Source organism: Cheilinus undulatus, linkage group 7, assembly GCF_018320785.1.
Source record: "Cheilinus undulatus linkage group 7, ASM1832078v1, whole genome shotgun sequence".
Taxonomy (NCBI): Eukaryota; Metazoa; Chordata; class Actinopteri; order Labriformes; family Labridae; genus Cheilinus; species Cheilinus undulatus.
In genome coordinates, this window is record NC_054871.1 from 2,909,818 (window position 1) to 2,936,517 (window position 26,700).

A 26,700-nucleotide genomic window follows, 5' to 3' on the forward strand; every position below is an offset into this window, starting at 1 on the left:
ATGTGCAACTGTAGTCACAGGAACATCAAGCTGCTTGGAGATGGTCTTATAGCCTTTACCTTTAACATGCTTGTCTATAATTTTCTTTCTAATCTCCTGAGACAACTCTCTCCTTCGCTTCCTCTGGTCCATGTTTAGTGTGGTACACACCATGTCACCAAACAGCACAGTGACTACTCGTCACCCTTTAAATAGGCCGACTGACTGATTACAAGTTTGTAGACACCTGTGATGCTAATTAGAGGACACACCTTGGTTGAACATGTCCCTATGGTCACATTATTTTCAATCTTTTTCTAGGGATACCATCATTTTTGTCCAGGCCTGTTTCATCAGTTTGTTTTTTAAAATAATTCTGTTGAACCACAATTCAAAAGCAATGTCTGATTTTCATTGGTTAATTTTCATTGATTTTTTATTTATTATCACTTTTGTCAGATTCAAGTTATTTCTGTGACCATTGTGGGTTTTTCTTTCATTAACAGAGGGGTACCAACAATTTTGTCCACGTGTGTATTTTGATCTTTTAAACTAATGATTCTCAATTTTATCTCATATTCAACCTTTAAAGTAATTATTTTAAATTTTACCTCACAATTTGCCCTTTAAAAACTCATGATTTCTTATTTTATCTCATATTTGACCTTTAAAACTCATGAGTTATAATTTTCCTCATATTTTGACCTTTAAAAATCACAATTTTTTAATTTCATATTCTCATATTTCAACTTTTAAATTCACAGTTGTGAATTTTGTCTCATATTTTGTTCTTTTAGATTCATGATTTTGACTTTCAGTCTCATATTTCTGTCTTGTATATTATTTTTTTCTCTTCTATTTTCTTATAATTTTGTGTTTTGACCTTTTGAGCTAATAAGTTTGCCTTCTTACCTCAGATTTTGAGCCTTTAAACTTATCATTTTGACTTTTTTTAATCCAAAAGTCCTTTATCATCAGAGCCAAGTCGTTTTTTTACTTCCCATAATTCATCATTAGTGAAAATGAGGTTGACAGTTTTTGGTTAAATGTTGACCCTATTCGGCCCTCAGGTTAGATCTCATTCCAGATTCTTGCCCCCACTGGGATTGAGTTTGACACCCCTGTCCTAGACACTCAGAATCACTTCTTTATGATTCTATTCATATTAAAACAACAGATTGTGTCGTTTTAATACAAGTGGGATCAAATGTATTGAATTATGGAAATTCTGACAGTGTTGGTTTTTCCTCATTGAACATGAGGGATGTTTATCAGTAGCTCCTCATGAACACAATGCCCCTCTCATATCTGCTTCATACAGGAATTCATCGCTTCTTCAGCGCAGGAAGTCACCTCCATTAAACGCTCTCTCTCTACTTCCCATCATGCTCTTGTTCCCGCCCTGCTGCCGCTGGAGAGGAAATACCTCCTTAAATTTAACAAAAGCTCTCACTGCAGCCAAGACGGAGGGGAAAAAAACATTTACAGGTCATTAGAGGATCACACCCTTCAGAGCAGAAGGACATAGGAGCTGATGTGGACACTTACAAACACTTATTCATTATAAGTAATATCACTGAAATATTAAGCTTTGTTATCTTATATTGCATATTTTCCTCATATTGTGCATTTCTAGTCTCAGTTTTGTTAAACTCTGCAGAGAGGATGTCCCAACATTTTCTCTTTTTTTCAGAAATAGTCGTATTTTCCAGAAAATAACATCAGCTGATTGTTATATTAGATCATGAATGAAGTTATTACACCAGCCAAAATGTTTCATGTGAGCAGTAACTCCAGATCTCTTTTATATTTGAGGTTTTCCTCCTCTGACATAATTAAAAGGAGACTTTCCCTCTCCCTCTCTCGCTCTCTGACCAATGGCGTGCGTTGTTTATTTACGGTGACTCACGGGTTGTCATGGTAACCAGGGGGGAAAATGCAGCTAAGAATACCTCGCTGAGAAACTCTCCTTTCATGGCAGTGATGAAGATTTTCCTACCTTCCTGCAGGCTGATCTGAGCCGTGAGGTTCGCCTCGATCTGACGCAGCTGCTCGATGTTCTCCTGCAGGGCGGTGACGTTCGCCTGCAAGGCGAGCTGCAGGGCAAAACAAGAAACGTGTTACTGGGGGTGATCACTGGTTAAAGGGGCATTACAACACTCTCACTGACTCTGCACACTGCTTAATTATTTCCCATTTTGTCTTAATGTGTGTCGTTTCAGACAGAGGAGGAGGACAGTACGATCCATCCATTATTTAAACTGCTCATCCCACTCAGGGTCACGGGCCGGAGCCAGCCAAGCAGTCAGGTGGTGCCCTGAAAATCACAACTGTTTCTGCAAACAGTAAATCCTCCACATCCACTTACTCTAGGTCAAGGGTGTCAAACTCAATCCCAGCAGGGGCCAGATTCTGAATTTGGGTCTAAACTGAGGGCCAAACAGAGTCAAGATTTAACCATTGAGTGTCACCTAAATGATTTTGAGATTAAAAGGCCAACATGATAAGTTAAAAACTCAAAAACTGAGATAAAAAGTCGAACTTAAAAGTTTAAACGTACAAAAAATGAAATTTCTAAGTCAAAATAATGTTTTGAGAGGCAAAACTTGAGATAAAAGTCAAAATAATGAGTTTTAAAGGTCAAAATATGAGATAAAGGTAAAAGTTAGGAGTTAAAATGGTCAGCAAAAGTGAGAAAAAACTCAATATCATGATACTTATCAGTTAAAATATGAGATAAACATCAAAATCATGAGTTTAAAATGTCAAAATATGAAATAGCATTAAAATTCATGAGTTTTAAAGGTAAAGAAAGAGATAAAAATCAAGAAGTTAAAAAAAAAGGTCAAAACATGAGATAGAAGTCAAAAACATGACTTTTAAAGGTAAAAAAACTGAGATAAAATTGGAATATAATGATTTTTTAAAGGTAAAAAAACTTAGATAAAAGTCAACATTAGGAGTTAAAAAAGGTCAAAATGTGAGATATAATTCAAAATCATAACTTTAAAAGGTCAAAATACAATTTGAAATTTAAAATCACTAATCAAACAGGTAAAAATATGAGATAAATCTAAGTTATGAGATGTAAAGGTTAAAATATGAAATAAAAAGTCAAAATCATAACTTTTAGTCATAACTGTACGATGCAAAATTGAAAATATAGAGAAAACACAAATTTCTCTTACATTCTTGACTTTGTATCAAATTATTTTTACTGTTTACTTTTTCTTATTTTTATGAATCAACAAGGATACTATGAATCATCAAGGTTAAGGTCACATTTTTATACTGGAGGAAATCCGTAGACCTCAGACTTGTGGGCCAGTTCTAATAAAAATATCACATGATCCAGGGGCCGGGTATAACTGCAGCACTGGTCGGATTTTGCCCCCGGGCCTTGAGTTTGACACCCCTGCTCTAGGTGTTTCTGTCCCTGAGGCATAAAAACTCATTGAAGCTGCTTTATTAAAGGCAGGTCATTTCTTACCCTTTAGACAGGGGAACACACGTGTCTCTGCTTTCTTTATACTAGTCATGATCACTCTGGAGGTAAACCTTCAGCCTGAACATTTCTGACACATGTTGGACCAACATGTTGGACTGACGTGTGCATGATGAAGCTGCTCCCTCAGCTGTGCTGTGCTGTTCCAGACCGGGCCAGACCGTCTGCTCTGCTCTCTGATTAGAAGCAGGACAGACGGCACGCTGAGAACTTTTTGAAACATTCCTTTCAGTGAACGCAGCACTTAAAGTTAGATCAGGGCTTTAAACAAACGCCTGAGAGATGTTCAATAACAACGACGTACAGAACATACTGTGTACTCACACACCATTATGACTTCATTTTCATATAAAACATACAGAGAAAGGGCGACCCAAAATAGCTGAGTATTTGACAAACACCTGCTTGTGTACTGTGGATCATACCATTACAGCTATGTGGGGATATTAAATGTCTAATTTTACTTAAATTTGACTTTTTTCTTAAAAAGCCTAACCAGGGACAAGGACGGCAAATAAGTCATGGCAGCAGCTCACTGCAATTGTGGAAATGACAGTTAAAGCAGCAACTAGGACACAGATGGCCTAGTGGTTAGATCTTGTACACGGGCAGCCTGGGATCAAACTCTGCCTTTGGCTCCTCTTCAGCACGTCTCGCCCTCGTTCTCATCCTCTCATCTCTGTTTTAGATTCTATCCACAATCCTTCTCTCTGAATCAAAGCAGAGAAAATCTCCAAAATACATCTTAAAAAGAACAGCAGCAACTCAGCTGATCGTTTTAGTTTCCCAATTTATTAAACAATTTATTATAATAACAATACCTGAAAAAAATTAGAGGTAGAAATTGATGTGGGGTTCCAAAGCATCCAATCAAGAAATGTAAAACTGAGTGGGAGCAAAAGTCTGATCACTGAGAGAAAAAACTGGAACTGTAAACAAAAACACACATGTTCAACATTTAAAGACTAATCATTGGTTTGTAATTTCAAATTTGCACTCTTGATGTTAACTTTTGTTTTGCTTGGATCACGTATTTTTGTTCTCAAATGCTTATTTTTATTAACCTTGCATAGCAGATGGATACGTCTGTTTCTGTGTTTCTCACTGGTGAATCCATCTTGCAAAGTTCCCGTTCAAACCATTTGGGCCTGGTTAGAAAGTGACAGGACCAATCAGCGACGAGGGGCAGTTCTTTCGGGTGTGGTGGAGTCGTGACGTAAGCAGCAACAAGAGGCCGGTGTTGTTATGGCGGAAGACATTAGCGTGGATGCTGCTAAAGCGCCAGTTTTATCAGAACTTGACGACATTTCTTTGTTAGAAGAAGAACAAAGAACAGCAGTGAGTTGTTTTATTCTCAAAAAATGACAAAAGTCGTGTACTGATATGTCTACAGTCGCCATGGTTCACGTTATGCAGTTCTTTATGGAATTTATTCCTCTGCAGCGGCGATGACATCATGTGTTTTGTTGATCTGATTGGCCCATAAAGATGTGACAGACAGAATGCTCATCCAATCACCCTTCAAAATGTTTTTTTTTTTTCAAAGGCTCTGTCCTTTCCCAAACGCTGTGTATTTGGGGTTTACTAGATGGATGTGTGAAACAAATCCATCTGGCGTCCCAGGTTACATAGCTAGATGATCTTTGGAACCTCCAGATAATCAGACCTTTACTGACTTTGGTCAGAATGGGGAAAATGGGCCCAAAATGAGCTACATTTTCTTGTAGTGTGTACCCCGCTGTAGGTCAGATTATTTCAGTCTTCATCTTTTTTTTCTTACATTTAGACCACAACATGTTATTTTCTTGTGTAACTTCTCCTTCAGTTCCCTGTATTGGCACACAGCTCATGTCTGTTAGACTTTGCACAGTTGCACATCTTTATTTGTTCCAATAATCTGTGCTTTTGGACTCATTGCATAATAATATTTCCTCTTTTATTCAATATTTCTAAATGCTGTTCAGTATGTAAGGCCAGCTGTAATGGCTGAGTTTCCCTGTTAAGATTAATAAAGTAACTCTCATTCTGATGTTTTATAAAAATCAAAACAGTCATTAAAAACCTGGAGGTATCTTAAGGCAGTGGTTCCCAACCTGGGGTGCATGGGGGATGCATATATGTATATTTTTAATATACTTTTAATCATCATTAATTAGAAACATAATGTACAACAGTGCATAAGGTCTACCCTAAAGAATAAAGTTATGAGAACCCATTTCTTTTTGGGGGAAAAAAATGTGAATTTCTGGGAGGAAAAATAGATATTTTTGAGATTATAATATCTAAGTTTAGAAGAAAACAAACTCAGAATTTTAAAGTTTAAAAAATTGTAAATTTACAGGAAAAAACGAAGGAGTTTAATATTCTTCAATTTTGACATTAAAATCTTTAAAAAAACGAGTTTTTAAAATCACAATTACAACATTTAAATGTCAAAAATTTACAAAAACCAAACTAAAAACAGTAGTAGGATTTTTGAATTTTTAATCTCAAAAATTTAAAGTTTTGGTTTAAGTACAACTTTTAAAGTATAAACTTTCCGTTTTTCTTATCAACTTTTTGAACTTCAGAAATTTGAGGGTTTTTTTTAAATTAGCCAATCTGCTATTATTTTTTTCTAGAGTGACCCTTATACATTGTCAATATAATGCAGTGTTAGTCACTCTGCTCAACCAAAGAGCCACATTTTTGAAAAATACATTTGCAAGAGCCACAATCTAAGTGGTGAAAAGTGGCAATTAAAATTAAAATAGTTAAATGTGACAAAAATGGGCTTAAAGCAGGAGACACTGGGAGAAAAGTGGCAAAAACGGGTGGGAAATGACCAAATAATAAGTTAAAAGTGTTAAAAACATGGAGAAACATGACTGAAGAGTGACTAAAATGGGCAAAAATCAGAAAAAACGGTGGGAAACATGGGCAAAAAGTGGCATTTAATTGCAAAAGGCAGCATAAAGGGCGAGAAGTGTCAAAAATGAGCAAAAATTTGCAAAAAGCAGGGGAAAAGAGTAAAAAAGGGGAGAAAAGTGACAATAAGAAGTGGAAAAAATGGGTTTAAAGTGGAAAACACTGGGAGAAAAGTGGCAAAAAGGGCAGAAAGTGGCAAAAATGGGTGAAAAGTGGCAAAAAAATGAGCTACAAGTGGCAAAAAGTGGTCCAAAAGTTGCAAACAATGGAGAAAAATTACTGAAGAGTGACTAAAATGGGCAAAAAATCTGAAAACAGGTGGGGAAAATGGGCAAAAAATGGCATTTAATAGTAAAAGGCAGAATAAATGGGCGAGAAGGGTCAAAAAAGAAGCAAAAATTTGCAAAAAGCAGGAGAAAAATGTAATAATGGGAAAAAATATGACAAAAAGAAGTGGAAAAATGGGCTTAAAGTGGCAAACACTGGGTGAAAAGTGGCAAAAAAGGACAGAAAGTGGCAAAAATGAGTGAAAAGTGTGCAAAAAAAATGAGTCAGGCCGGTCACACACCAGACAATTTTTAAATCTTAAATGATTTTAAAACCGTGGGAGACCACAGACATGAGGACAGTTTCAAAAGATTTTTCATCTTTAATCCTCTGAACGCCCACACTTGACGACTCAGCCAGACTGCCAGATCATTGGAGACCACACACCTGCTGCCCTGCCTACAACCTCAAGTGATCACGTGACTTCAGAGAAAACAAACACGGATGTCTGTCGATACCATCCTGCTGTCTCTCCACAACAGGCTATCCTGGCATGCGCTACAGGTGCAGCAAAATCATAAAACATGGGAAAGACTCAGGATGAAATCCTGGCTGGAATTAAGGTACACTTGTGTTTACCGTGAGCAGTGAAGGTACGTATGATCTGTCTGGTGACGCTACCCGGTCTGCTCTCTCATTGGTTGTTGTAGGTACTCCATCAGCTGTGCTACGACCTGGAATCGTAAATATCAAACATGTTTGATACTTACGTTTCAAGGTCTGGGATGCTACAACGCGATTTGGAGCAGTAAATTAATCGTGTTGACACCACACACATGCAGACTATTCAGACAAGTAATCGTTTGCAATGAGGCTCAAGTCGGGATATGCCCGGCATTTAATTGCAAAAGGCAGCTCAAATGGGCAAAAAGTAGCAAAAAAGACGAAAAAAGGGGCAACAAAATTGCAAAAAGCTGGATAAAAGTGTCAAAAACGGGGTAAAAGCAGTATAAATGGAATTAAAGTAGCAAAAAATTACAAATAAGGGCAATGGAAATATGCAGACAAAAATAGAGTTTTACAATTAAAGCCAGCTGTGTAAGTGTAGGAAACAAACTGATCCATTTTATTTGCAATGGATGATTTCTGATGTTAAATTTTCCTTTTAAAGGTTTTCTGGGGGAATAATACTTTAAATTAAGACATAAAAGAGCCACAAATCATCACAAATGAGCCACATGTGGCTCCAGAGCCACACATTGAGCATCACTGCTATAATGGGTAGTTTATACATAGATTTTTACTCAAGACCAAGTGTCTATAGGCCTGTTATGTTGTGATTTTGTCAATGAAAACAATTAAAATTTATTTGTACTTTTTCAAAGTGGGCCCTGGGGGTCCTTAACTTTTCTTAGATGCAAGTAGGGGGCCCATAGGAGACAAGGTTTGGAACCGCTGTCTTAAGGATATCTCTTCAGCCGTCCAACTTCAGTCAGAAGAAAGTTTCGTTTTACTACGAAGTCTCTTGGAGTTTTCTAGCTTCAGATTCAAGGACCCACAGACACCTGGAGCCGCTCAACAGGAAGTACAGGAAGCAACAGTTGAGCTGATTTTCCTAAGGACCATCACTTCAGTTACTAACAATTTGTTCATGCAAGCAAACACCAACACACACTCATCATAAAACTCACACTTCCTGCAGACTCACAATATTTTAACCTCACAATGATGTAAGTGATTAGCTCAGCAAAAAGGAAAAGGGTGTTGTAAGAGTTGAAGGTAAGTCTTCAAGTCAGAAAGATGACAGATACAGTTGCTAGAACAAGTATGTGAACCCTTTGAGATTTCTTGGATTTCTGCATAAATTGGTCGTCAAAGGTGCTCCGATCTTCATCTAAGTCACAACAATAGACAAACACATTCTGCTTAAACTGATACTGTGCAAAAAATGATATGTTTTCATGTTTTTATTGATCAACCCATTCAAATATTCACAGTGCAGGGTGGAGAAAGTATGTGAACCCCTAGGCTAATGACTTCTCCAAGAGCTAATTGGAGCCAGGAGTCAGCCACCCTGGAGTCCAATCAATGTGATGAGATTGGATGTGTTGGTTAAAGCTGCCCTGCCCTATAAAAAAAAACACACATCAGTGTTGAATTTGCTGTTCTCAAGAAGCATTGCCTGATGTGAACCATGCCTGGCACAAAAGAGCTTTCAGAAGACCTACGATCAAGAATTGTTGACTTGCATGAAGTTGGAAAGGGTTACAAAAGTATCTCTAAAAGTCTTGATGTTCATGTGTCCACGGTAAGACAGACTGTCTACAAATGGAGAAGGTTCAGCACTGTAGCTACTCTCCCTAGGCATGGTCGTCCTGTAAAGATGACTGCAAGAGCACAGCGCAGAATGCTCAATGAGGTGAAGAAGACTCCTAGAGTGTCAGCTAAAGACTTACAGAAATCTCTGGCACATGCCAACATTTGTGTTGACAAATCTACAAGAAGTAAAACATTAAACAAGAATGGTGTTCATGGGAGGACACCACGGAGGAAGCCACTGCTGTCCAAAAAGCACACTGCTGCACGTTTGAAGATTACAAAAGAGCACCTGGATGTTCCACAGTACTACTTGCAAAATATTCTGTCCATAGATGAAACCAAAACTGAGTTCTTTGGAAGGAACACACAACGCTATGTGTGGAGAAAAAAAGGCACAGCACACCAACATCAAAACCTCATCCCAACTGTGAAATATGGCGGAGGGGCCATCATGGTTTGGGGCTGCTTTGCTGCCTCAGGGCCTGGACAGATTGCTGTCATTGACGGAAAAATGAATTCCCAATTTTGTCAAGACATTTTGCAGGAAAACTTAAGACCATCTGTCCACCAACTGAAGCTCAACAGAGGATGGATGATGCAACAGGACAACGACCCAAAGCATAGAAGTAAATCAACAACAGAATGGCTTCAACAGGAGAAAATACGCCTTCTGGAGTGGCCCAGTCAGAGTCCTGACCTCACCTCAATTGAGATGCTGTGGCATGACCTCAAGAGAGCGATGCACACCAGACATCCCAAGAATATTGCTGAACTGAAACAGTTTTGCAAAGAGGAATGGTCCAAAATTCCTCCTGACCGTTGTGCAGGTCTGATCTGCAACTACAGGAAACGTTTGGTTGATGTTATTGCTGCCAAAGGAGGGTCACATACTTTTCCACCCTGCACTGTGAATTTTTACATGTTTTGTTCAATAAAAACATGAAAACATATCATTTTTGTGCAGTATTAGTTTAAGCAGACTGTGTTTGTCTATTGTTGTGAATTAGATGAAGATCGGAACAATTTGATGACCAATTTATGCAGAAATCCAAGAAATCTCAAAGGGTTCACATACTTTTTCTAGCGACTGTATATGGATAATAAAAATCTTCAGTAGCCACGCACTTCTAAAAACCCTTTGAAAGTAGTTTTCTTGTTTCAGATGTGAACATCGGTGATGTTAAAAGTAAATGTCTGGAATGTTCCTAAGGACCTCTGGAAATATCTCCAGGTCCTCTTCAACTTCATCAGCACCTCATTGAACCTTCTCAAAAACCTCTGCTACTTTCTCAAGGACAGACAGATAAGAGCAGACATGAGTATGTGGACATTACATAGCGTCTTCAGCACCGTCTGTCTTCTAAGCTGCTGATTAAGGTCGTCAAAGTACTCAATACTCTGATACACTTTTGGTACCACATATTTTAAAATGATACAATGTTATCATTATTATTAGTAGTATAAAGGTACCAAAACTAAAGACAGGGGTGTATTAGAGGAGTGAATTCATCAAAACTTACAGGTAAACTCCCTCACACTACAATTTAGAAATTGTAAGAAATTTTTTTCTGAGTCAAAAGAAAAAGTAGGCTCATTTTGGTGCTAAAATATAAATTATTATATCACTCGTCATTAAAATACTGGAATCAAAATCAATAAGTAGTTTCTAAATTAATGAAATCAAAATCATTCCCAACCCTATTATTGCAGAAAGGTAAATAAATGTAATCACAACATTATGTAATCTGTTTAATGAAGTTTTTACTTTTATGGTCCTAATGGAAAAAGGTTAGATAAAAACAGCAAACACTCTATAGCAGGGGTGTCAAACTCAATCACAGCAGGGGCTGAAACCTAAATTGAGGTTTAACCTGAGGGCCTAACAGGGTCAAGATTTAACCATAAGCTGTCAACCACTCAATAAATGATTTTAAGATTTCTAAAAAAAAAAAAAAAAAAACTGTCAAATGATTAAATTTCACAGCATCAATGGTATTGTGTGTCTATGTCAAATAAATGCTAAATAAATAATTAAATGAGTTAAAGGCTCAAAATCTGAGATAAAAGTCAACTTGATAAGTCCCAGGGGTCAAAATACATAATTAAAAGTCAAAATAAGGTTTTAAAAGGCAAATATATGAGATAGAGACTTAAAATCATGAGTTTAAAGGTCAAGATATGATTTAGTCCTGTGGCCTCTCCTCGTCTATGCAGTCCCAATAACAACGGTGGAATCCTTTGAAAGGAAGATCAGCGTTTTTCTTTGGAAGTGGCTGGGCCTCCCCCACAGCCTCACCAGTGCTGCCCTGTATGGGACAAGCAACACCCTGCAGCTACCCTTCAGTGGGCTCACCGAAGAATTCAAGGTGGCACGCACAAGAGAAGCCCTTCAGTATAGGGATTCCAGGGACTGTAAGGTGTCATCAGCTGGGATCAAAGTGAGAACAGGAAGGAAGTGGAAGGCAGTAAACTCCGGCAGCAGGGAGCATGAACAAGATGGGAGAGCATGCTGCAGTGCAAAGTCACTTGGTCAAACATCATGCAGGCAGGCTTCCAGGCTGTCTGCGATGCCCTCCCAAGCCCCTCAAACCTCCATGTCTGGGGGAAGACACCTCCCTGCCCCCTTTGCTCCAGAAGAGGCTCCTTAGAACATCTCCTCAGCAGCTGCCCAAAGGCCCTGGCTGATGGCCGCCATCGCTGGTGCCATGACCAGGTGCTCAAAGCAGTTGCCGAGAGCATAGCCTCAGCCATCAGGACCAGCAAACAACACCTTGCTCCAAAGACGGCAGTCCCCTTCATCAAGGCTGGAGAGAAACCTCGAGCACGGCCTCAGGGAACAACAGGCCTCCTCCACACAGCCCCTGATTGGCACCTGCAGGTTGACCTGGGAGAACAGCTGAGGTTCCCACAGCACATAACAACGACGTCCCTCTGACCAGACATGATAATAACATCTGAGGCTTCAAAACAGCTGATCATGCTGGAGCTCACTGTGCCATGGGAGGAGCGGATTGAGGAAGCCAACGAACGGAAACGTGCCAAGTACCAGGAACTGGTGTGTGTAGTGTAGGAGTGTAGGGGCAGGGGCTAGAGGACGTTCTACGAGCCCACAGAAGTTGGCTGCAGAGGCTTTGCAGGACGCTCACTCTTCATAGTCCTCGGCCGACTGGGCATAACAGGGGCGGCCAAGTAAAAGCCATCAAATCCATTACCGAAGCTGCAGAAAGAGCCACAAGATGGCTTTTGATTAAAAGGGCTGAGCCGTGGGTGGCTACTGAGACGCAGGTCGGGGACTGATCACCCCTGACTGGGTCGCCTGGGTGAGGGTGTCTGTTGCAAGACCCGAAATGCCTGATAACCCCAGTATACAACACTGAAGATGCATCCCAGTGCGTCCAGAAGATGTGTTATAAAGAGAAAATGCAAAATCAGGAGTAAAAAGGTCAAAATAGAAGATAGAATTCAAAATTGTGACTCTAAATGGTCAAAATATGAGATAAAATTCTATATCAGGAGTTTAAAAGGGAAAATATAGGATTAAAAGTCAAAATTAGGAGTTTAAAAGGTCACAATATGAGAGAAAAGGTCAAAATTATTAATTTAAAAGGTCAAAATATGAAATAAAAAGTCAAAATCTTAAGTTTAGTTCATAATCTTGGGATGCACAATGAAAACACTAAATGAAAACACAAATTAATTTCCTTCCTTCATTCCTGACTATTTCTACTCTCTACTTTTTCAGACTTTTATGACTTAATATGTTTTTTTTTTGGTTTTTTTTAATCTTCAAGGTTAAATTGACATTTTTATACTGGAGGAAATCTGCAGACCTCATTCGGGTGAGCCACTTCTAATCAAAATAGGAAATGATCTTGCGGGCCGGGTATAACAAGGCCCTCGGGCCTTGAATTTGACACCCATGCTCTATAGTTATTGTGACAAACTGATCCACCAATCATCTCTGCTTCATTGATCTTTCTCTTATGTTAACCATCAAAGAGAACCTAAAGTAAATCCACTCCCTGAAAATGTCTCACAGCTCCTGCAAATATCACATGAGCTTCAGGAGTTTCACAGCTGAGAGCAGCAGGACCGAGCTGCTATCAGCACTGATATGTTAAAGGTGAGAGACGTTTACCCAGCATGCAATGGGTTAACATGAGCTGATCAGAACCGAGCTGTCTCTGAGCTCAGGTGGATTTGATCCAAACAACAGGTGGAAGCAGTTACAGAACTCACATAGGAGGCTTTTATTTTTAAAGAATGCAGCAGCTGGGCCCACACATACTACCAATATGTGATGTGGCCTGAAGGGTTAAACAGAGGAGGGAGTTTCTATAAAGGAAGAGGAACAGAGGCTCATTGTAGTTTTCTCATTCTCAAACTAATAAAGGAGTCTTGGAGTGTTGGAGGAGGCTGAAATTTGTTTTTCAAATTTAGGAGGAATTCCTCTACTAAAGGCTCCACACAGGGGGAATTTTACATAGAAGAAATTTTCAGGGGCTAAATTTAAGGTTTTATCTTAATTTAACCTTTGTTTTTCTCCATAAAGGCACTAAAGATTTCCTCATCTATACCATCAAAAATTCCCAGCTGTATTTTTTCTCCTTCAGATCTGCCTCACTTCATTATGTCTCTGTCTGAATAATATTATTATTGCCTTGTCAACACTTTAACAAAGCTTAGTAGGTTTAATCATCCATTACAGGTCATTATGATACCAGAATTTTACACTTGTTATTATTTCAGTAAAAATAGCTGTTTATTATCACAGCAACAAATACAGAAAGTCCTGGACAGCCTAAATTATGCATTTTTTGTTAAACTTTCTTGGCCCCTTAGTTCCAGTCAAAGGAACTCTAAATGCTTCAGCATACCAAGAGATTTTGGACAATTCCATTCTCCCAACTTTGTGTGAGCAGTTTGGGGATGGCCCCTTCCTGTTCCAACATGACTGTGCACCAGTGCACAAAGCAAGGTCCATAAAGACATGGATGAGAGAGTTTGGTGTGGATGAACTTGACTGGCCTGCACAGAGTCCTGACCTCAACCCCACAGAACACCTTTGGGATGAATTAGAGCGGAGACTGAGAGCCAGGCCTTCTCGTCCGACATCAGTGTGTGACCTCACAAATGTGCTTCTGGAAGAATGGTGAAAAATTCCCATAAACACACTCCTAAACCTTGTGGAAAGCCTTCCCAGAAGAGTTGAAGCTGTTATAGCTGCAAAGGGTGGACCAACGTCATTTTAAACCCTATGGATTAAGAATGGGATGTCACTGGGCAGCATTTTCCCCTGATGCTGCCATATCGATAGTACTAACTTTCTCCCACTCTATGACGGTCACCTCTGCCGACCTCACTGGACAAACAATTGATTTTATTTTTCCATTATTGTAAACTTCAGATAATATTAGCAATTAATTCGGAAAAAAATCGATACTTGGTGGACGAGACCACACGATATATCACCAGACAAAATATTGCGATAAAGTAAAGTCATACTTTATTAATCCCTGAAGGGAAATTCACAGTTTACACTCTATTGTTTTACATGCTACACACATAGACAGAGCGATGGCCTTGCTGCTCTCATTGAAGCGCTGCCGTGAGCTGTTGGAGGTTCAGTGCGTTGCTCAAGGGCACTTCGACAGTGCTCAGGACATGATCTGGCACCTCTCCAGCTACCAGGCCAAGGTCCAGATATGCTCCGACCGGGACCGCAATACTATGCTGTGTCAATTTTTTTCTCCCACCCTTACAGTTTCTGGTTAAAAAGGTGACCCTGTTTGGCCCCCAGGGTCCTGAATCCAGAATCTGGCCCCTGCTGTGACTGAGTTTGACACCCCTGCTCTAGATGCATACAAGTGAGCATATTTACAAGAGTGTTCATACTACAGCTGTACATAAAACATGAATGCAAGATGAAAAAGCAGTATATCTCTGGCCTTTACCCTCCTGGACTCATTTAAGACTTAAGGAGTAAAATAATTACTTAAAGGTTATTACACTACACTCAGTGGCGAATTGCATATAGCTCTACTTAGCATAAAGACTGGAAGCAAGGATGCACCAGCAGCACTATCAATAAAGCTTCAACCTTTTTATAAAAAGCTCAAATAAAAATCTTTACATTTGTTTGCTCGGACAGGAACTTCTTCATAAAGTTAAACTGACTGAGTTTGTCACCGACTCTTCACCAAGCTGATGCTGAAAATAGATGCTTTTTTTCTCAGTGAATGCCGAAGCTGAGCGTCCCCACCCTCCTCACCAAAACACTAACAGCTTCCATGTGTCCTCAGAAAGAGCCGATCAATAAATGATCATTCACAGACGCTCAGAGCAGGGAGTGTGTTAAATAATCAGTGAGTGTGGTATGAACACAGTCTCTTTCTCTTCACTGTTTCCACTCCAGGAGGATTTTTGAAAATACTTTCCTGTAGAGTCTTTGAATAGTTTTTCCCTCCCAGCAGTCTGACTGTTCTGACTGTAAAGTTTGTTCCAACATTTCCCTCTCCTGATTCTCTTAGCTGTTGGTTGGAAAAAGTGACTGTTTGCCTCTCCCTCGCCCCCCCCCCCCCCTCCTCTGGTGGTTCCTCTTGACTCATTCCTCCTCAACAGCCCTCTCCTCTCTCCTCCTCCCTTCCTTCTCATTTTTTATTTTTTCTCTCATGACGCTCCTTCTCCCCGTCCTGTGAAAGCTGCAGTCTGTATTTGCTGAAGGAATCTCTCCCTGAACGTCACGTTTATTAATAGAAGCAGAAAGTGTGCAGATACGTAAAAGTGTCGTTTACCCTCTGACAGGAATGTTAAAAGCTCCGACTGTTTGCCAATGTAAACCACAGTTCCCAGAATTCACTGCGACACCGCTGTGTCACTCTGTGCATTATTATGAAATCAGAATTCCTCAAAGCTGCTTGTAGGCCAACAAAGTCCCATGTGAGTTCTCAAGTAACATGAGTCAAAACTAAGGTCTACTTTTTGTCGAGTAAAGTTCAGATGAGGTGATCAGACTGGATTCATCACAAGAACTAAATACTTTACAGCTCCTTTGTTCCTGGAAATTAAGCTGTTAGGTCCCTAAAGCCCTTCAGTTCACACCGCTGGAAGAGACATGCATTTTGTTCCCATAACATCAGGTATAATTTATTTGCAATCACATGATCCTGATGGCACAGGAATGCCTGATGGGAGCAGAAGGTGGGGGACAGCCATTAGGAATGAATGGGAACAGAGGAAAGATGGCACTTTACAGCTCTACAGTCCCTCCACTTTACAAAAAAAGTGTTTGTTTTTTTATCTGATTTACCTGCCATGGAGGTGATCAATATCACAACTTGCTCAGTCCTCCTAGTCTCCTTGTCTTTCCAAATGAAGGGAGACCAGAGTCATTTGGGAACCAAACAACCAGCTCTGCTGAGCTGAGACAAATGATCTGGATGTCTAATAGGAGATGGATTTCCTGTCACAACAAGAGAGACTGGACAGATGTCAGCTGAGAAAAAAATCAAGGGTAATATCAGAGTTTAATGAGTTAAACCATGATAAAACCCGACTGAACCAAACCACTTTGTGGAAAGAGACTACATGAGTGCTGCGTCATACCACTCATCCAGACTTTAGACCAGTGTTTAAAATATTATTCCCCCAGAAAACCTTAAAAAAGGGTAACTTTTTTTGCCCCTTTTTACCATTTTTTGCCATTTTTCACCCATTAAGCTACTTTTTGTCATTCAACAGCACTTGTTTCCTATTTTTGCCCATTTTTGCCAGTCTTGACTGCTATTTACTCATTTTAATCACTTTGCATTCTTTTATGCCACGTTTTTGCCACTTTTGGACCATTTTTTGCCACCTTTAACTCATTGTTTGTGACTTCTCACTCATTTTTGATACTTTCGGACCCTTTTTCCACATTTTCGCCCATTTTCACCAATTTTTGCTGCTGTCTGACCATTTTTAACTTATTTTCATAGCTACTTCAAGCCTTTTGTGCCACTTTTCACCACTTTAATTGTGGCTCTTGCAAAGGTATTTTTCAGCACTTTGGCTCTTTGGTTGAGCAGGGTTGAGTAACACTGCTTCAGACAGAGCTTTTTAAAGTCCTGTCTACTGCGAGTTTTTTAAAGTTCTTTTTTTTTGTTGTCTAAATATTTCACTACTTTCAGGACACAACAGTAGCTTTAAGGCTATAACGAAAAAAGTGGCTATGTCAGAAACCACCTTCATCAACAGCCTGGTTTAATGTAATGCATCATATAACTGTAATGGAAAAACTGACTTTTACTTTGAGGCTAAAGAGTGATGTGTTTGAGGGCTGTTGGAGATGTTGGATTGAGTTTATCAAACCACATAGAACAGATTTTAGGTAAGAAACAAGTGAAACTGGAGTGTAATTCCCCTGGTTCTCTGCTGCACATAAATGTTACTCTTATGTTTTTTGTCTATTTATTTTATGTTGTCCATTTTTTCTTAATGCATCTTTTTGATTTTAAATGATGTACATCAAAGAATGACATTCGATACTTGAAATCTAAATAAAAATATAAAGAAAATTTTTAAAAAGTAGACTTCAGTCATGAACACTTGTACATTTAACCATTTTACTGCAAAATGGATCTTCAGTCTTACTTTGCAGAGGAGACTCTGCTCTAAAGACGTTCCCTGGGTTAGTCTAGCAGCATGCTTTGACCTTTCAGGGAGCGCATAGCTAGAAACCTCCATATCGATAGATGCATTTATGACTACGCATATTCAATACTATAACATTAGTTTAAACCAATTAATTTAGTGTTTCCCAACCATTTTTCTTGAAGCCCCCCCTACATGTACCTAAGAAAAGCAGAGCCCCCCAGGACCCAAGAGAGTCAGTCAAAAGTAAAAAACCAAAATAGATTTTAGTTGTCTCACTGATAAAGCCTTAAAAAGGCCTATGCATGATTTTCTTATAAAAAAACCCTTTGTATAAACTACTTAACTAGAAAAGCACTCAGAGAGCACAGACCTCCGCCATTAGCCCTATCTCCCAACAGTGAAGAATCCTTTAAAAACATTCCTGGATCCAGACGGTGATCTGGATCACTCCCAAAATCTAATTCGCCACTTACTCCCTCCTCAGTGGGGTGGAGTCCCGGTGAAGCAAAGCATCGGCTTCACTACGTGTGGACTGTTATGGTGGAAGCATTGTCTGCCGGTGCCAACAGATGCACTGACAGTCTCACCCATGGTCTCACCGGATGACTGAAAAGTTATGGCAGAGGGTGAATATTCCTCTATTCCTCCCAGCATTGTGAGTATTCTCGCTACAATTCGCTGTCTTTTGCTCCGTTACGCTCCGACTCGTCTCCTCCACCAGGTGTGCATCTTTCAAACTCTATAAACTCCAAAACTTTGAATAGAAACACACCCACAAATGCTGCTGGGATTGGCTGTGGGAGCTGAGAAGCGATAATTGGGATCAGCTCGCCGTCAGTTGATGATGTATTGCTACTGTGTTCTGCATCAACTAACAGTAGGCTTCATTAAGGATAAAGAATGTTTCTACTTAAGCACTTTGAATGCTTGGCATAGTCATAAACAGAAACTGTGCTGATATACAAGACTGATACATGACCTATAAAGCAGATATGTATGACTAATATAAGGACTCTGATTCTCCACACATTCACTAATGTAGTAAGAATATTTAAAAAGTTAAGATCCAAATCATTTAACACAGCTAAAGCACAGGAATTATATATGTGATGTTAGTCTATGACATCTCTAACTGATGGAGCCTGAACTAACACTTACACACCTGTCATTTTAGTTTATTTTATAATGTTATGATGAAAATTGATGTTCAGAAAAGTCAGAATTTTTAAGTTTAACTCACTGGCCATTTCATTTTGCCTCCTTATAACTAGTAAATTTACACTATTCATATTTTAATCTTTTAAAAGCTAAAGACCCTGTCTTTTTCAATCACTGCTTTTCACTTTGATTGGATACTTTCACCCAGAAAGTGGCGGGGTCAGCATCATCAGGGAAAAGTTCCTGGATGGACTGCTCTTATTAATAGTAATGTGTGATTGGGTGGACTACAACTCCAGAGTTCTGTTTGTGCTGTTCACAATGTTTTCTTTCTCAAATTTACTCTCTTTGTAGGTTAACAACCCCATCTTTCCACGGAAACGTTTGTGCATTAACCATTTTAATATGTTCACACCTCACTGCTCTGTAGGAGGAAGAGGATGTGAGCATGTGCAAGTTTTTTCAATATAAAGTCACAACAACAGGCCTGGTATGTGCCATACAGTATTTGTAGTCGTTTTAGTGGACCTATCTACACATCAAGTCAGTATCAAAATGTCTGGAGACGTTTTTTGGAAACTGTGGCCTAAATTTCAGGAAGTCTACATCTCTTTAACCCTATCTTTTCACATTAATGTCCAGAGGGAAAACTGTTCAAGTCTACAATGATGAAGATGACTGTAAATGATAGATTTATGGAGTTAAATGAGCTGTAGAGTTTTTAAAGATGAGAACATGACCTCCATTCCCCCTTAGCTGCCTGCTTTTTCCCCCACAGACTGATTGCTTCATACATTTGTGGAAATCCCTGACTCTGACCTCTGTTTGCTTTCCTTTCACACGAACACGAGGAAGAAGAAGCAGAATGAAAACAGAAAGTGAGCACATTCTAACAGTGCCTTAAAGTTTTCGACTTTCTCCTTAAACAAGACTTAATCTACAGATTTATTTTAGTGAAATGGGTAAAAAAATTCTGAAATTTAATGTCTCCCTGCATTCAAATGTTTTTAGGTTATTTAAAACAAAACTGATAGCTCTGCCCCTCAAAAGTAGTCTGATTGAACCAGGACTGGGCAATATTTTAAAGTTTTAAGAGATAAATTGGTATTTCTCTGAATGAGATAAGGCTAAGACAGTATTGTTTATGTAGATATGTTGCCGTTGACTAAAGGAGAATAGATGTCAAGCCAAAAGCTGTCTGAAAAGAAAGTTTACAGTAAGAACAAGTGAGAGTAATGTGAACGCTGGCTAAGGCTGAGCTATTAATTGAAATTTAGATAAATCCCTGTATGGTCTACTATAGTTTTCAAATTGCAGAAGATACAATATTTCTTTTATCTGAAATGTGCATCAAAATAAAGAAGCTGGGTTTTTGTTCATGCAGGACAAGATAGTCATACGCCCAGCGGTGATCAGCTGACTGCCAGGTGATCCCCATTATTACCTCCCAGTTCCCACAGCCAATCACAGCACTTTCTTTTAACACAGCGGTGCCTTCTCACTAATCCCTGGTTACATTAATGCTGACCCACCACACTACTGCTGCTTCACCTCCTCCACCCCAGCCTCCTCCTTCATAGCACAAAGCTTGTTGCACCCTCCTATTCAGACTCATGTTGCTATGGATTCATTGCTTTTGAACCAATGTTACTATATTCTATCTACATTGTCATAAATGCATCTACCCATATGGGGGTTTCTAGACATGGAAAGTCAAAGCCAACTATGAGTCAAAATAATTGCATAATAATTTTTTCAAAATCAATCTATTGTTGCCTTCTATTGTTTATATAAGTGAAATGGTACCAATTTAACTCCAAGGGAACATAAAAGAAGTCCTGGGCAATTTATTGTTTCAAAAAAATTGCAGCAAACTCGTGCATGCTGTCTAAAATTGGCGACATTTGGAAAAGTGGGTGGAACTAGTGAGGAGCGAGAATTCCTTGCTCCTCATCAGTTCCACCCACTTTTCAAATGCTGCCTACATTTTTGTACAATTTGGACCATGTGCTGTCTCTCTTTTGGTTGAAAAAATGACAGAGGATCCTACAATTTCTGTACTTTCAACACCCCTGATTAAAATAATGAGACTTGATCACTTTGAAACATGTGGTGTTTTAAAACTTTGACAGCCTCAGTGTAAACAGATATTGCCAATGTTTTTGGACGATTAACAAATGCAAGGAGGCATGTCTGCAATCCCTGATAAAGACAGAAAAGCCCAATATCAGGTGTCTAAGAATTCCATTTTCCTTTTTGTGGATTCAAACAGGTTTGAATATAGTCTGATTTTTACTAGAATTATATAAAAGTTTTTCATTCTGTTATTTTGACAAACACTTGTTAATTCTTTACAAAACAGCTGAGATTCATTACCATTCAGCTATTGATTTTTAGTCCATATTGCCCAGCCCTACAGGTGTTTTAGAGAGATAAAGTCCTTCACTCACATTTTCCTGCCGGCACTCCTCCAGCGTGGTGTTGGTAGCATTGAGTTGTCTGATCAGCACCAGGATCTCAGCCGTCTTCTTGGCCAGCTCCTCCCTCTCGGCCAGCACCTTCTCCTCCAGTGCCTCCTTGTCCTTCTGGCACACCACCTTCACGCCCTCCAACTTCTCTGTCTTGTCCTGCAGCTCCGCACGGCACTGAGCAGAGCTCTTCAGGTCCGGAGACGTCGACCACACCACGATGACGATGAGCGAGATGATGGACCACAACGCCAGCAGGGCGATGACCACATTCTTGGCCGTCTGCGAGGACTTGGAGGGGTCAGCCATGAGGATGGAGGATGATGAAGATGAGTGAGCTGCTCTCTCTGATGCTCTCTCAGGTCTGAGTGAACTGGACTCTCCCTGCAGGCGGGAGGATGGAAAGCCTCGGCCACACCCCCTGCCTCACCCACTACACCCCCCCACGCTCTACCACTCCCTACCGAAACTGGCTCACCCTCCTCCTCCTCCTCCTCCTCTCCCTCCCTTCATGTCGCTGTTATCACGCTCTCAGAAGACGGCGTGATCAACAGGAAAGTCACAACATGAGAGAGAGAGAGCTCACAGAGTTCACACAGAAACGAAACTTTCCATGAGGACTCTGTTTGAACACTGAGGCTTTCTGTTTCTGGCTCAGCAGCAGCCTGTATGAACCTGGATGAACTCTGAACAGTCAATTTTGGCATCATGCTGCAGACTTGTGTTTGTGTCCATTTCAGAAAAAGAAACAGAAAGGGTGGAGAAGAAGAGGAGGAAAAGAAAGAGAAATAAAGTCAGGAAAAGTCCCTCCTTCAGCAGCTCTCACTCTTTCCTGACCCCCTGCCAGTGGCTGGCACGCAGCTGGCACAGAAATCCCGCCTCCTAAGCTGTGATTGGCCCAGAGCATGTTCTGAAACAGGGTTAGCTCCAGTTTGGGCTCCTGGAAACAGCCAAACAACATCTCTATAAACATTTGAATTCCTGCATGAAGCCAGAGGCTTTGGTCCAATTCAGGGCCCGTGACTCACTCAGAGTTAAGACCAACCTCCTCGTGACTACGCCCACATCTCCATGGTCAAACCCAGCTCCACCTCCAGGCCACACCTCGCCACACCCCAACAGGCTGGGACTTCACTGTGGAAATAAAACCAGCATGGGATAGAGAGTTAGAGCAGAGAGAGAATCAGAACAACTAAAGGAGAAAACAAGACTGTCCAAATGGGTGGTTTTAAACTTTTATTTTGCAATTGTTCTAGTTGTGTAAATGAAACGGCATGTGAGGAAACTGATATTCTGATTTGATTTAATAATAATACAATGATTTAATAATAATAATACAATGCACCATGTACAAATTTACATCATGTTAAGGCCGTTAAGGACAAGAATGTACAATTCCTAAAACATTCATAAAAATGTCATAATAATTAGTGTTTTCCTTGCCTTTTATGGTAACAGTTTTATATCAGGATATAACAAAATTAAAATTAAAAAAAGCTATCGTTTAAATCTATCCTCAGGTGATACAACCCTCCTTCTCCCCCAAAACAAGCCTTTGATGGCACACTAAACTCATGGTTGAGCATAACATCACTAAAAATGTTTTTTTTTTTTTTTTTTTTTTTAAGTTTCTCTATCCTGATGTGGGTGTTCACAATAAAAGCATTTCAGAGAAATTATTACTACGGGCTTTTATTGTGAAGAACTTGACAGAAGTAGCGTTAACCACTGACTGAGCTTAGCTTTAGCTGCAAGGGTTCACAGATACAGTTTACAGCTACTCCTTACACCCACACACCAACCAATCGACTGGTCGTACAGGCAAAAAAAAAAAAGAAAATCTTCCTTTGTCTTAACACTTTATCTTAAAACCAGGCTATGCAAAGTTCTTCCTAGTGTACTAAATTATCTCAAAAATGAACATAACAAGCTTTATGAAGCATTATTAATTATTTTAACTTCATTCTGTGGTACTACAATAAGAACTGACTTGGAGACGATGAGCAAGCACCAGCCTTGAACCACATAGTTTCTGTGATCTTTGCACTATCTATATAACGTACAAAATATCTTCAGATAATTTTTTGGATTAATTCATACCAATAATTATTAACAGGAGCACCTGTTCCAGAACATGCTATGTAATGCACAAGGATATATTAGACAGCATGCAGCATTTATTTACCAAAGGGTTGGGATAAAAAGTCTGCTGGTTGGGACTTAATGACCAGAGGATGTTGTCTTTTAGCTCTCCTGCTCTCTGTCTGTAACAGACACTCATGCTAGCGTGTAAATTTTAATGAAATGATAAAGGGACTTAATACCACATATTTGCTGACTAGTGAATTAAACAGGCTGTGGCTGGAGTTGATGCTCTGCTAAAATGTAGAGACACTCACAGCCACTTCAATCCAAACATCCTGCATCTTTGTGTCGAGTTTCAGATATGTTGTTTCCAAGTAATTTGCAGCGTGACTTGTGAAATAATATAGCATGTTCTCTGTGACTTTGTGTGTCTCTCTGCCTGGATTGCCCAGTGCTGCATTGTTCCTCTCTCCTGCTGTGTATCTCAGTCAGTCAGCTGTGTGCTACTGCTGTTTCGCAAAGGATCCTGGTTAGGTGAGAACTCACTGGCCAACCATAAAACCAACTAACTCAAAGGTGTCAGCTTAAGAAAGTAGATACATACTGTGGTGTAAAACCCAGAATATAAATCGCTCCAGTATGTAAGCTTCTGTCTGTTTTTGGATTCTTCCAAAGGAAAAAAGGTTCAAACTGTCTTCCTGAGAGATGAATTTGATCCAAAGTCCACAACGAGAAGTTTCTGTGTAGCTTTGTCACTCTTTTTGTTCCAATAGAGTTTTTGCATCTACCAGGTACTATCCAGTAGTTGAGCTCTCAGCCTGCAATGATAGTAGTGAGACAGACTCACAGCTTCACCTCCTTCACCAATCATTTGTTATCTTTAACTGAGGAGTATTTTTCAGGTAAACCAGTGCTCCACATGGTATATTTACTTAACTGTACACTCCCTCTTTTCTCTAAATGCATAATTTCTACCTAATGGGGGAGAAAAGGGGTTAAAAGTGGCTGGTCCAGTTTGCATGTACTCCAGCAGGTTCTAAGGGGCATAGCAGCTGCTTGCAATACACAATGAATATTTAGAAGTTTCTTTCGCCTCAGGTCTCTTATAGTTTGTAAAAGTCACTGGTGGTAATGACAGCACATGACAAAGTTCTTTAAACTGGTACACTGGTGTCGTTGGTATATAAGCCACAGCCAGCTTTTAAGGTAGAAATAAAGTATTAAAAGTGTGACTTATACACCTGATTTTATTAAATCCCTGTAGGTTTGTTGTAACAGAACTGGGAATAATGACAAAGACACATAGTCCCATCCACAGGTAGATTATAACACCTGTTGGAATACATACATCAGTCCCTAAATACTGTTTTACCTTTTGTGGGTGTCTTTGGCAATTGGATATGTCTTATTACATCTGGAGAACAAAATTTATGGGCCACAGCATCTCTGCAGCACTAGGATATTTCATTATAAGGCAGTTTTAGGACACATTTACCCTAATAATTACTATATAATGAACAAGAAAAGCACTCGGAGAGCGCAGACCTCCACCATTAGCCCTATCTCCCAATAGTGAAGAATCCTTTAAAAAATCTTCAGTATGACCCAAACTTTGTGATGGGAGTATATTCAGTTATGTAATTTGCATGTTCTGACATCACTAGGTGGCCTCCACCACCATTGGCCATGCGTTTTCTCCAATGGCTTCTACTCTAGGCTTCTACCACATCTCTACCTCCACAGTGTTTGTCATTCCCGATCTCAGTCACTATTTGCGATGTTTTGACCCCCCCCCTCCCCAACAAACTAACTAACTAACTAACTAAAAAAACATGCTAATTACATAACCTCCTTGGCAGAGGTAATAATATATATTACATTTAAGTCATTCCACTAATTTAGTTATTTGCATTAACTGTGCGACACAGTTGGGCCCTACAGTAGCTCATACTAAGCATTTGTTCTGGACTGTCTAATATTTGGGACATATTTAACAGCTCAGGAGGACCAACTGAACTGTGATGGAGTCAAGTCTCTCAGTCTACCCCTGCTGGTAGCTATATACAGATCTTTAGGAAGTACACAGCTGGTGAGCTGCAGGAGCTCAAACACACAGAATCAGCTGTTTACAATCAGCAGGAACAATGTGCACTGCAAGCTAAAAAGCTTCTGCAAAGAGTAAAGCAGACACAATTGTTCAGTGGGTTCACCGGGCAGGAAGCTCTCTTCCACCTGCATCACTTTGTATATAAAAAAAATCACACTTCTGAAGCCTGAACAGCAACAGCCAGCTGACCTCTGACCCCACTTCCTGTGTCCAAACACAGGAAGTGCAGGTGAGGTCAGGGCTGACTGTCCTCAGGCTGAGGATACACTCAGGAAGGAAATAATACAGTGTGGATTAGCAGCAGGAGCTATCACGCTAAAAACAAATCAATATGTTGTGGTGACTTACCAAACATTTCTTTACACAGAGCTGCACAGACTGAGTTTTCACGTTAAAATACTGCAGAAAATTTACACCACAACCTTCTCAGGCAAAGTAGGAAACCTTAAGTCACGTTTCAGCTGCTGGCCAAAATCAATACTGATATATAGCCCTACTAAAAAGTCCACAAACATTTTGAGCTGAAATTTAGATCTGATGAAGGTCAGTTTGGATTTTTACAAACAACACTTGCAATACCAACAAAGAGAAATATGCCTTTTCTTATAAATAAACCACAATTACCTTAAATTAAGTTACAAATAAGCCTTAAGTTATCTCAATGGATGAACGCTGTCATTTCTCCGACTGTAACCTGTGACAGGCCATACATGATTAACAAGCGGTTAGCGAGACCGCGAGGCGAAGTGGAGAGCAGGAAATTTATGCTAACTGATACTCATTGAACACCATCTAGCCTCAGTGCCTTCATAAAAACACTCAGGGTTTGTTTGACGCAGTGCTCCTTTCAATTGTGACACATACCTGTATTGTATCGTGTAGGGCTGGGCAATTAATCGAAATTAGGTTAAATCGCAGTATGGCATGCTGCAATTTTCAAATCGCAGACAGTGGGACAGTATTTCTTTAACCTGAAATGTGTCAAAATACCAGTTTAATAAAAAATTTTCATGCTCTACACATTACACGAACATTCAAGTGTCTTTTTTATTTTTATTACAAAAATCCTACTTTTCTTGTTCATGTATTTGATTTTCTTCATCAAAATGACGAGAAATGATCATCCCCTTCAATATAGCAATTGATATCAAATTTGCTATACAAGCAAAACAGCAAAAAGATTTTTTTTCTAAATCACGTATCCCTAGTTTAACTTACCTAATACTGGGTTTGTTATAATATATAATGATTTATTTTTTATTTTATTGAAC

General features: G+C 39.6%; 1 protein-coding gene across 1 annotated transcript in view; it reads right to left on the reverse strand.

Annotated features, from left to right (window-relative positions):
• si:ch211-1a19.3 overlaps positions 1-21,653 on the reverse strand; it is a 40,684-nt gene extending 19,031 nt beyond the window's left edge. Inside the window, exons 1-2 of the mRNA XM_041792263.1 lie at positions 21,220-21,653; positions 1,979-2,075 (exon numbers count right to left, since the gene is read on the reverse strand). Coding sequence (XP_041648197.1) covers positions 1,979-2,075; positions 21,220-21,546 — 424 coding nt within the window. The 5' untranslated portion in view covers positions 21,547-21,653. The remainder of the gene's footprint in view (positions 1-1,978; positions 2,076-21,219) is intronic.
• Positions 21,654-26,700: the final 5,047 nt, after the last annotated feature.